This window comes from Mus caroli, chromosome 9 (assembly GCF_900094665.2).
Source record: "Mus caroli chromosome 9, CAROLI_EIJ_v1.1, whole genome shotgun sequence".
Classification (NCBI taxonomy): domain Eukaryota; kingdom Metazoa; phylum Chordata; class Mammalia; order Rodentia; family Muridae; genus Mus; species Mus caroli.
Window position 1 is genome coordinate 85568440 of NC_034578.1, and position 11882 is coordinate 85580321.

The 11882-nt window shown below is 44.2% G+C and overlaps 1 protein-coding gene across 3 annotated transcripts in view; it reads right to left on the reverse strand.

Annotated features, from left to right (window-relative positions):
• Positions 1 to 11882, reverse strand: part of Minar1 (membrane integral NOTCH2 associated receptor 1) — a 33347-nt gene that overhangs the window by 7945 nt on the left and 13520 nt on the right. For 2 of the 3 annotated variants that reach the window (XR_003837534.1, XM_021173037.2), the window contains exon 2: positions 2898 to 5250. Coding sequence is in view for 2 of the 3 variants with exons in the window: in XM_021173037.2 (XP_021028696.1) it covers positions 2898 to 5198 (2301 nt within the window). In the remaining variant the exon portion in view is untranslated. The remainder of the gene's footprint in view (positions 1 to 2897; positions 5251 to 11882) is intronic. The other variant, XM_029481141.1, reaches the window with a different exon arrangement.

Genomic DNA, 11882 nt, shown 5'->3' on the forward strand with positions numbered 1-11882 from the left:
CAAGGGTGGCAGACATTCTCATGAGGATAGCCTTGGTCATAGCCACTGGGCTGACTGTATATCTGCCACTCTGCCTTGTGCCAGATGTGCAGCATCTCAAGCCACTGACTCATTAACATTTCAAGCATCTGAACTGCAACTATCCCCACTGAGGATGTAGAAGATCGGGTCAGAGAGGTTAAAAGATAGACTCAATGCTGCCCGAACAGCCATGGAAGTGACAGAGCCAGGGTTTGGACTCTCATGCTCCTAAGAACATCCCATCAAGGCCAAGCTTGTACCTGCTACTGATGAGTATGAGTTTATCCTCTAAGATCATAGTCAGTATATACGTACATCATCTGTATGTTTGAATAAAGGGTTTTGCCCAGTACATCTGAACAAAGAGAATGAATGCTAGAGATAGAGATAGAGATGGAGATGGAGATGGAGATGGAGATGGAGATGGAGATGGAGATGGAGATGGAGATGGAGATGGAGATGGAGATAGAGATAGAGATAGGCAACAAACCCTGTAGAAGTATTCAGGTATGTGTGAATGAAGAGGCCTTGAGGAACACACAGAACCCAGAGGCCTGAGAATGCAGGGATCAGTACCAGTCATCCTCGCCTTATCCTAAGCACAGAAGAAGTAAATCATATCAGAAATAATGTAGAAATGATGTGAAGAAACCTTTGATCATCTAACAAGGCCTGGCTGTAACAGGTCCTTAAATATTTACTGAGTAGGTGACTGAGTGAATGGCCATAGCATTTTGGGGGAAAATACAAGAAGACTCATGGAGGCAGGGTGGGTTTTGAGGTAAAATACAGCACTTTGGATAGACATAAGTATGTGAAGTTCAGGTTCCATGCATATAGGCACTTGCTACCAGGCCTGATGATCAGAGTTCAATCTGTAGGACCCACACNATAGACAAAGATAATCAACTGCTACAAGCTGTCCTCTAACCTCCACATGTGTGAACACACACACACGCACACGCGCGCACACGCGTGCACACACACACACACACAGTGAAAGAAAGAGAGACAGAGAGCTAACAGAAAATCTTCAAAAATCTGGGTGAGAATTTTAAGACCTTTTGCTGAAGCAAAGGAGACCTGCAGAGGGTATGAGAGCAAGNGNCATTGCANANCTATAGAGAATTCTTTTAGGGAAGCAAACACAGAAGCAGTCCGTGAGATGAGGTGGGAGATGGAGGTAGGGTGTGAAAAGTACATTAGAGGATGCCAACGAGCAAACAAGGCAGAGATGCATGAGAAATCGTAAAAGGTAAATAGGTTGATGCTTGGCAGCTAGACTGAGCATGTGTGAGCCACAGCTCATATGGTGTTCATCATCAGGGAACATGGCTGGGTTATGGCCATTCCCCCACAAGTGAAATGAAGAAGAGACACTGGCTACAAAAGGAATAGAAAGTGTCATCTGAGACCCGAGGACTCTGAGAACTGGGCATGGCGACAGGACATTTTGAGGGCCTGGGCTTCAGCAATTTCTGACACTGGATCAAAGCTGGTTACCCCAAGAAAGATCATCAACAATAACATGAGGAAAAGTCACAATAAATATAGTCACTCAGTCTAGCAGCGTTACTTCACACAGTAGCTTCTTGATGTGAGACATTTCACGTGGACCTTACTTAAGGTGGTAGCTAGTCCTGCTGGTTTGGCAAGGNANTGGAGGTCAGGGTGGGTCACTTGGGTTTGGTAATACAATCACCTAACCATGTGAGTTCTCTAATGGCCATTTTCCAATGTTATATGAGACCCTAGGTTCCAGACATCTCACCTGAGCCTGGTATCTATGGCAGGTAGTATAGGGGGAAAGTGCCATGGGATACAAGGGCATCTTTGGGATTGGGAAAAATAATGCTCTTTCAATTTTCCCTTGCCTCTCATTTGGACCCTGAATTCAAACTCANTTTCACAAGTTTTGTCCTTCTGAACATCACTTGGGAAACCCATACCTCTTCTTTGGCTCCTCATCCTTAAAGCCCATCCTTCTCCTTCCTCCCAAAGATAGTCCAGTCCTCAGAGACCCTGGGAGGACATCACCTGGCCTGTCCAATGACTACAGAAGCTGAGAGTAGCAGGAAGACAAGCTACAGCTTGAAACTGCATCATGCTGACAGAGTAGAGTCACTGGAACCTAGCTGGAGTGCAGGGATAGGATGTGTGTCCCTGGAACAGTCCCTTTCACCACAGGACAAAACACGGAAGTCTTTGAACACATACATGCTTGGATTCCAGCACTGGTAGAGTGNGGTCTTTGATAAATGGTCAAAAGTAGCACTCACAGGAGAAGTGCATCACAGGAGAAGTTATGTAGGAAAAAGACAACTAAAGAGAAGAAGGAGACATTTTTTTTTTATGATTGGTTGTTTTCCCTTGGCGGAACAATGACATCATTTCCTTATTCTTAGTAATAAACTATTCATCTTATAGTGGAAGGGCTCATATTTTCAAGAGTAATATAATGCATACAACAAAATTCATGCACAAGACCTAACAGCAAGGACACCAGCAAGCCTCTTACCATGCTTGCCTGGTACAAAGCCTACTTCAGCAAGGACAAGAAGATAACCTTGGTGATGTTTGCCTGCCTTGATGCGCTCCCCCTCCTGCAAAATCCTTCTCACACCACCTGTCCAATATCCCTACTGCACTGTCTACTGGCGGCAGCCTCCCAGCATGAGTGCCACCCAACTGACTGGCACCTTGGCAGAACAAACAGCCTGCTCGTGTTGCCCTCTCTGTTCTAATGTGCAGAGCCTGCCAATTCTGGAAGGGGAACCAGCAAGGCACAGTTAGCAGCAAGAGGCAAGGGCTTTTCANGGAATGTCTGAGGCTGTGACTATGCTGAAACCAATCACGAGAACTTAAATTTCCATTACCTCCTTAGATTTCCGATGCCAATCTTTGTTATTGGCTGGGCCTGCATCTTTTATCTCCTCCTCGTTGAGGCTCATCCGGTTGGTGTATGTGATGGTTCGCCAGTCTCTGGGAGAGTTCGAGATGCTGGCAATTTTAGACTCTGTGGCACTGTTCTCCTCAGTCAGGGACCTGGAAGATGGCCTGGTAAAGAGGCTTTTCTTTAAGGCCTTGACACGCAGGCTTTCACTGTTACTTCCACTGGCATCTGAGCAGCACCAGTCAGGACTGTTCTCCAGCTTAGGTCCGTGGGAGCCACTGTGTGCACGGAAGACCCTCGGAGATGCGCTGTCATCAGAAGGTGCCTCACTCGTCAAGGAGTTCAGGTCAATCTGCACATTCACTTTCTCTGGCTGCTGTATTTTCTGATCCAGTTTATTGAGTTTCCCAAGGACCTGGGAGATTTCCTCTCGGACCCCAGACAGCGATTCCAGCTTCCGCTCGATCTCACCAATCCTGAGAACCAGTTTGCACACGCTGCTCTTCAACTCTTCCTCGGAGTGATGGACGTTTTCAGGCCGGTTACACTTGTCCCCCTTGCCGCTGGAGACCCCATTGGTGATTTTGGCGAGGTGGTGCTCTGGCGAACTATCACAGTCTGACTTATGAAGCTGAGACAAGGAGCCGGTGCTGTTGTAGCAGGAAGACTGTATCACTCCTGTGGAGCCGCTGATGCTCATGTCATCNAGAAACCGGAAAATGTCACTGATGTCGTCGCTGACGATTTCTGAGTCATCATCCGACTGCTTCATGGCATGCCTGTCACTGTACTTGGCCTGACCCGAAGTACACAAATCTTTGCATTTGGGGGGATCCAGCACATGCTGCTCTGTCTGGGTACCCACACTACTGGTGTCTGAGCTGTGCTGCCCACTGGTGCAGCTGATGCTTTTGTCTTTAAACTTCTTGACTGCTTCGTGCTTCTCCAGGTCAACGGGGGACGAGATCTCTTTCGATTTGAGTCCATTTGGTTTCACTGCATAGCCAGCAGGGAGAACCTTCTGTTGATCCTTTGGCACCAAGTAAACTGAATGCCTGTCTGGGCCTGAGAAATTGGGAGTCTGGCTGCCAGAATTTGGATAGCGTAGCTTCTCTTCCGAGGGATTTCTATTGAAAAAGGAGCGTTCGAAATCAGGCACTTCCTCCGTGTTTAGGCTCCAGCTTTTGGCGGGCCATGGAGTCTGTTTACTGGACCTCCCTGGACAGCGCCTGGTATCTTGTGTTCCCATCACTGGAGTGGGTCCAAAATAGGTAGAGGCTTGAAGGTCATCTAAGCTTTCATGCTTCGCCCGCCTTTTGTCAGGGATGGGGGAATACACCGGATTCAGGTATTGGCTGTGGTAAGGCATCTCAAAGCTGTGGTTGAAGAAGGGTGGCTTGTGGAGCTCCTTCTGACTCTGGGGCTCCCCATGATCCTCTTCTGCTTTGTTAGTTGTACCAACCAAACTGGGGGATACAGTCATGAGATTGTGGAAGTCTTCTTTGAAGATGTTCCTTTTCTGAACACAGGACTGAACCACAAACGGTTCCTCACTGGAGATGAAGGTCTCTTTGATGCCTTGGCTGATGGGCAGAGAGTCCTGATCTGACATGGGCTCGTTCTCAATATTCATGGGGAAATAGGTCCTCTGCATCTCACAGGGCTGAGGGCTGGCCACAGAATAGGGGGACAGGGCTTGCAGCCTATCCAGAGANGCTGCCCGATTTTTCACCTCTTTGCTAACACCCAACAGGAAGTTGGGCTCAGAGGCAGGGACAAACTGTGGGCATTCCTTACAGTCCATCTTCCGGCATTTGGATGACTGCCTGGTGGGGTAGCCTCGGCTGAAGGGTCTCTCACTCAGCTCACAGTTCAGAGGCTCACAAACTGTCGGGCTACACACCTCGGTGTCGGACCGGCAAGACTCAAAGGATGCTTCCTTCTTGCGCACCTTGTGGCAACTTGTGGGCAGCTTCTCCTTGGCAGTGCCCCCATTCATCTGGATCAGGTTGAAGATTGTTACGATATCTGCTGCCACCATGATTTTCTTTGACTGCTGATTATTTACAGAGCATTTCATCTTGTCTTTGAATAAAGTTGCGGGAAAGTTGGGATCGAGGCATGCTGTATAGAAAAGCACACTTCTCAGTTTGGCAAGCTGAGACAGATCAAACTGGGCACAGAGTGACTTGCACAGGTCTTGATAGGAAACGGTATTTTGTTTACTGTCCAGTTCTTCTAAGATCTTCACCAAAAAGAGGGAAGCTTCCTGATTGGCCTCCATGATTTAGATGTGCAAGCTCACTGACTACACTGCAGCATCAGCCAGTTCTATCCTGACAACAGCAGAAAAGAAAGGGAGGAAAGACAGTTAGAAACAGCAGCACAGTTCTAGGTCCAGATTGATCCAAGCCATTTAAAGAAATACAAGGAGAGCAGTTCAATAACTAAAAATGGTTCAGGGATTTAAAATGTTCACAGCATTTGACTTAACAATTCTATTCCTAGGAATTGACCTCAAAGAAGCAATCAATGAAAAAAAAATTAGACATGTTCACTATATGGTATTCATAATAGCAACAAAATGAATATAAATATCCAAATGATAAGAGATGAATAAATAAAACAAATTAGGACATACAATGAGCTTTATTGAACATGAAAATTTCATAAACGTACATTCTGATACTGCAACATAGCAGCTAAAAAAAAAAAAAACCGAACTACTAGGACATACAACATAAATAAAGCATGACAGGAGCCGGAATTAAAAAACACTGTACTATATGATTCTATTTTAATGCCATTCTGAAATGTAGATCAGTAACTATCTATGATGATGATGATTTGATAATTGCATAATATTTGCTTATTGTAGGAATTTTGAAAAGAAAAATTATTAAGAAAGGCAAAAGTTGTTTATAAAATAAGAATAGTATTAGGGTCTTTTGTGAAGGAAGCAATGGGGGAATATTCTAGATCAGAGGTTCTCAACCTGTGGGTTGCAACCCCTTTGGGGTTGCCTTCACAGGGGTTGCCTAAGACCATAGGAAGACACAGATATTATATTATGATTTATAAAGGTAGCAAAATTACAGCTATGAAGTAGCAATAAAAATAATGTTATGATTGGGGGTCANCACAACANGAGGACTTGTATTAAAGGGTTGGGGCATAGGAAGGTTGAGATCCACTGTTCTAGATCTTTCAATAGGCATCAGTTACTACACTGACATATATATTTGTCAAAACCAGCTAAGATACTGTTAATATTTGTGCTCTTCATTGTATGTAAAATTTATAGGAAANGAAATCAAACTCACTATTGGACTTGCAACAGTAATCTGCATTAAAACGTATTTAGGGGCAAAAGTATAGATGCCTGCAAGTTACTTTGAAATATGTAAGAAATCAGACAGCTTGGTGATGGATAGATATGTGATCAACCAAATATAGTAAACCGTTAATGGCTGGATCCAGATGGTGAATGCATGATTATTCAAGATAATATTCCTTCAACTTTGCTGCAAGACTGAAAATTTGCATGATAAGATATCGAGCTAAAGAGAGTACTGTTTCAGAAAGAGATCCGTATTTAAAACCCAAATTTAACAACTGTTTACATTTTAGTACACATCATCTTCCTTCATTTTAGTTTCTAGGAATGCATAATTTCAAATCATGAAGATCTTACTTTATGCAGATTTATTTTCATAGTCTCTACTCAGTAGTGAATCATACTTTTATTGTAAAAGTTTTGTGCAATTTTTGAGCTAAGGCATCATTTATATGCAGTAAAATTCATACTTTTAAGTGTGTCATTGCTTGCACTTGATGGGTGTACATAGCAAACACAACGACCACAATGCAGACTACCATTCTACATGGTTTCTCCATGCCCTTTACATCTTACTCCTGGCAACTACTGATCTATATTTCAGAACGGGAATAAAATAGAATCATATAGTATAGTGTGTAGTCTTTTGACTCTGGCTTCTTTCATGCTTTACTCATATTGCCTGTCCTGGAAGTTTTGTTTTGTTTTGTTTTTATCTGATATGTTGCACTGTAAGAATGTACATTTATAACATTTTATTGTTCAGTAAAGTTCACTGTATGCTGTAACTTATTTTACTTATGCATTTCTTATTATCTGGATGTTTACAATAATTTTGTTGCTATTATGGAGAGCATATAGTGGACATTGTCATTTCTAATTTTCATTGGCTGGCCAAGGCTGCAGAGGAGAGCTGCCCTGGACAGGTGCGGCTACAGAGCTGCGGTCCCTCTGCAGACTTTGTCAGTCCCACTGCAAAGCTTACCTCTAGCCCTGAATTCCAATTAATAATGGTCTGCAAACTTCCCCTATGGAAAAAGCCATACCTGTGCCTCAGCACCTGATGTCAGTTACTGACCAGGGAAAACAGTCTAATCAGCCTGCAGGACAAGGCATCCTTCCTCATTTTCATTTTGTTGAGCATATTGTTGGTTCCGCCTTTCTAATGGGCACATCAGTGTGGAGTGTTCCCTCTTTTTCTCCCCACACTGGCCGCCCTGATTGCTGCCCTGTAGGGACTTTAGGTGGGTCNTAGACAAGGCACACTTCCCATACCAGGCCTAGGCCACATCAGTGTCTTTCTAAGCGATGGAATGGAAGTTTCAGCCTTCACTTCCTAAGGTCCACTGGCAAGTGTAGGCCCTCCATACCACGTGCAGCTTCCTTGTGTATATGCCTGATATCACTACATTCAATTCAACTGGGGAAGAGGAAGGCAAAAAAGGAAGAGAATCACAGCATGACCTGATCTGAAACAGGAAAATTTGAAGCATCCAATTGAACCAAATTCCTAAAAGAAAACTCCCTATTGATAAATATAGGCACCAGCTTCTGAGGTTTAAGATGTATCAATGGCACACACTGTGAGTGCATTTCCCTGGGCTCATGCTGTGTAGAAAGGGCCAACAGAGGTCAGGTTTGTTACCCTCCTGTGATCCCAACACCTACAAGGCAAACACAGGAGGATTACTGCTAGTTCCAGTCTACAAAGTGAGTTCCAGTCCAGCCAAACTCTGTCCCCCAAAGACTAGACATGTTCTAATTGCCATTGATTTTTTAAATTGACAATGTTCTGGAAGGTCTAGCTCATTTTCAACAAAAGCAATTCATTTCCTCAGACTATACTTAAATAGCAGGAGGCCATGGGCTCTTGCTCTGTCCTAAGGGCAGCTGCTCTTAATAGGCTTGTATAAATCTTAGCATGGTACCTGCCATGAATATCTGGAAACTCATGGCTAGCCTTTACTTGCATGAGAAAAGAAAATAAAGTTTAATGGGCTCTGTTCCTGCCAGGGACAAGCCACCAGGAGATGGACTTCGCCCACACAGTGCCTCCGCCCTGCCCCAGTCCTCGCTTCCCTCGGATGAAAACATTCTGTGTCAGGATGTTCTGGCTTGCTAGAGGCGAGGACAATCTGTCACGCTTGGNCCTGAAGTAAATAAATGGGAGTAGCTATCGGAGTAGAGGACAAATGAATGTAATTTAGAGAATCGTGTGCAGCAAATGTGTACCGTATTTTATGGATTTGGTGGCACAAATTGCATTCATAGCAATTTTTTTACTTTAATCCCTGTAACCACCTTAAGAGACCTCTTTTACTTTCACAATTACTCTCTGACAGATGAGGAAATGGGACTGGGGAACTCAAAGTGCTACGGCAAATGAGAGCCATAAGACCTAAATCCAGGGCTGCCGGGCTGAGCTTACTCCAACTGTGTACACTGTCTACCTCCCAGGAAAGCCCCAAGATATGGCTCCCCAGGGAGGCCTTCCCTGTTCTCACTGTTGCTTTACTTGGCTTAAATGCATCCCCAAAATATCTATTTGAAGAAAAAAACCTACTTACAAAACTAAGACTCATTGTCTCCTTATGAAAGTATAAAAGCTGTGGGTAAGCCTGGGTCATGTTTTATTGTTATGAAAACTGGCATTAGAGAGTTGGGGAGATGGCTCAATAGTAAAGTGCTTGCTGCACAGACATCTAAGATCTAAGTTTGGACACCCAGCACCCACATTAAAAAAAAGCCAGGCACTGCAGCGTGCATACACATCCCCAGTGCTGGGGGTTAGGAGGAAAAGGATGAGCAGATTCCTGGAGCCCATCAGTTTCCTAGCCTAATCCAGTCAGTGGGTTCAAGGCTCAGTTTAAGACCCCCATCTCCAAAATAAAGTGGAGAGCGATAGGGAAATCACCCAATGGCAAGAATGAATACCTTCACATTGTGCTGGTTAGTGTTTGTCAACTTGACATAAACTACAGTCCTTTGAGAAGAGAGAACCTTAGTTGAGAAAATGTCTCTGTTCGGCTTAGCGCTAGCTGAGTCTCTGGGGCATTTTCTTAATTAATGATTAATGTGGGAGAGCCCAGCCCAACACGGGTGGGTGATGTCACCCCTAGGCAGATGGTTCCAGTTTTATAAAAGGCAAACCAAGTGAGCCACGGAGAGCTAGACAATAAGCAACATTCCTCCATGACCTCTGGTTCAGTGCCTGCCTCCAGGTTCCTTCTTTGAATTACTGCCCTGGCTTCCTTTCAGGCTGACTAAAAGCTGACAGATGAAGTAAGATCTTTCCTCCCCAAGTTGCTTTTGGTTGTGATATTTCAATCACAACAACAGGAAGCAAAGAGACATGTACACACACACCTGTGTGAACACATACATATGTCATGCACACAACTGGCATGACATGCTTGTGGATGAGGCAAGGGAACTGGNTTTAGGGGTGGTATGCACACANAGGATGATCAACCATTAGAGAAGCTGTAAGATTTGCTATGAAACTTTAACATGGCCAGAGAGGAATGGGAGCAGGGGTGCGGGTGCTGAACAGTAAGCTCCNAGGCTCTCTGGGTGACAACAGTAGCCAGTGTTCAATATGCAGCCACCGGCAGACTACCCCCTTGACCACATGAACGATTCTACAGGGTAAGAAGAACAGCCTTAGTTCACAGATGAGGAAATGGAAGAACTGACAGACAAATACCATACTAACGAGAGAAAATACCTAAGTTGTCTAAAGTCCAATAATGAATAAGAGACCCAAAACCTTCTGACACCGCACCAGATTCAANGATGTATTAGAAGGAGCAGATGTGTCCATATGTGCTGAAGTGGAGGGAAAAGGCCTCTCTGGGGCTGACCTACTCTGTGACATCAACTTTGAAAATTGACTCCATTCTGTGTAAAGAGCAGTACANGTCTGCCTGAAGCATGACTTTGGCCTCGCTATTCTTCCATTCCCTATTTCTTTAAAGCCTTCTGATTTCTCACTGTGGGAAACTCCATTCTCAAGCACACGTTGCCAGAGACCTTCATTAGTCCCGTGAGTTACTGCTTCTGCCTCGTTTACACATCTCCTCAGAGAGAAAATAACAAGCTGGTTGTGAGACTCATTATTCAACTCTTATTAAATTGGAAAAAAATAAAAAAAGATCATAAACTCATTCCATAGGGAAGTTCTGAAAGCCAAGGATGAAGTTTCTACTCAGAGTAAGTAGGGATGTCCTCTCAGTCCGCAACACATGAGACTCGCAGGCCAGCCTGCTCCCCCACCTACTTGGAACTCACTCCTTGCACCCGACTCTTGTCTGTAATTATTTANCACTACAGTCCCTTTCTCTGGGGTTGGAGGATGACTCAATTGATCAAGTATTGGTAGTATAAGCATTAAGAACTGTGCTGGGATCAGCCGGAAAAGCTAACGCTACTCTCTTCTTGGAGCCCATGGTCTCGGGGAAGAAACTGGTCTTTAGGACCAGTGCTGGTTGTGGCTACAGTGGTCATTCACTTTATGAATAGGGAAATTGAGGACAAGATGATAAGGCACCCGTGGAAGTAGGGGCAGATCTGCTCCTGGCAGCCATAGCTCCTGACACTCATCCTATTTTTACAAGCTTACATAACACATGCCAGTGGTGAATGGCAAAGGCCAGGGGAGTTTAAGGAAGGTGTCTTAGTCCATGATGAGATAGATGGAATCCAGCCAAAGGGGAGAGGGGAAGATAATTTTGTAGAGATTGTACCATCTCCAATGGTCTAGAAGACTTAGTATTTGGGTATTTTNAGGTCATAAGTAAGGATCAAGAAGTGCTCCAATCAAAAAGAAGGTGTTTAGAAGGTACAGGGCTCTCTTTCTTTTTTTTGTCCGAGCTGGATGGGTACAGCTTAAATCATGGGTCCAGCCTAAAAAACAAACAAACAAACAAACAAACAAACAAACCACCATTTAACTTACCCTGATCAATTCCAACATGGACTGTTTTGTTTTTAAAATAAAGCATCATTAATACACACACACACACACACACACACACACACACACACACAAAAGAAGGTACAGGGCAATGGAGTTTGCTTAGGAAAAGAAAAGGGGAATGAATGGACGTGCAGGTAAATTTAAGTAGGGTGTGCTGTGCTTTGAATAGATGCCTTCAAAATTCAGATACAATCAAGAGATGGGCCATGATTATAAGAAATGATTATAGGCCATGGTGTGCCTAATGGGTGAAATGACGGATGGTCCCTTTGAAAGACACTTCATACAGCCTGACACATGCTTGTTCTTCTGCCTTCTGCCAGGCTGAGAGTGTCATAAGGAAGTCCTCACCANACATTTAGAAGCTGTTGGTTTCCTATATAACCACCTAGCTTGTAGGACCATGAACAATAAAATAACATTCTNTCTAAATTACCTAGTCTCGGATACACTGGGACAGTAGCACAGTTGTCTTTGACAGGCAGGATGCTGGCTNCAGGGAAGGAGGCTGCAGGAAATAGGAGTNGGGATGCTGTCAAAGGCAGTTGCTCTAAGGATAGCACTGGGATGAAGGTAACCATGCCACATATAGGTGCTCAGGTTGGGACCCACATTCTTTTTTTTCCTCCTCTTTTTTCTTTTCTTTAAAAAAA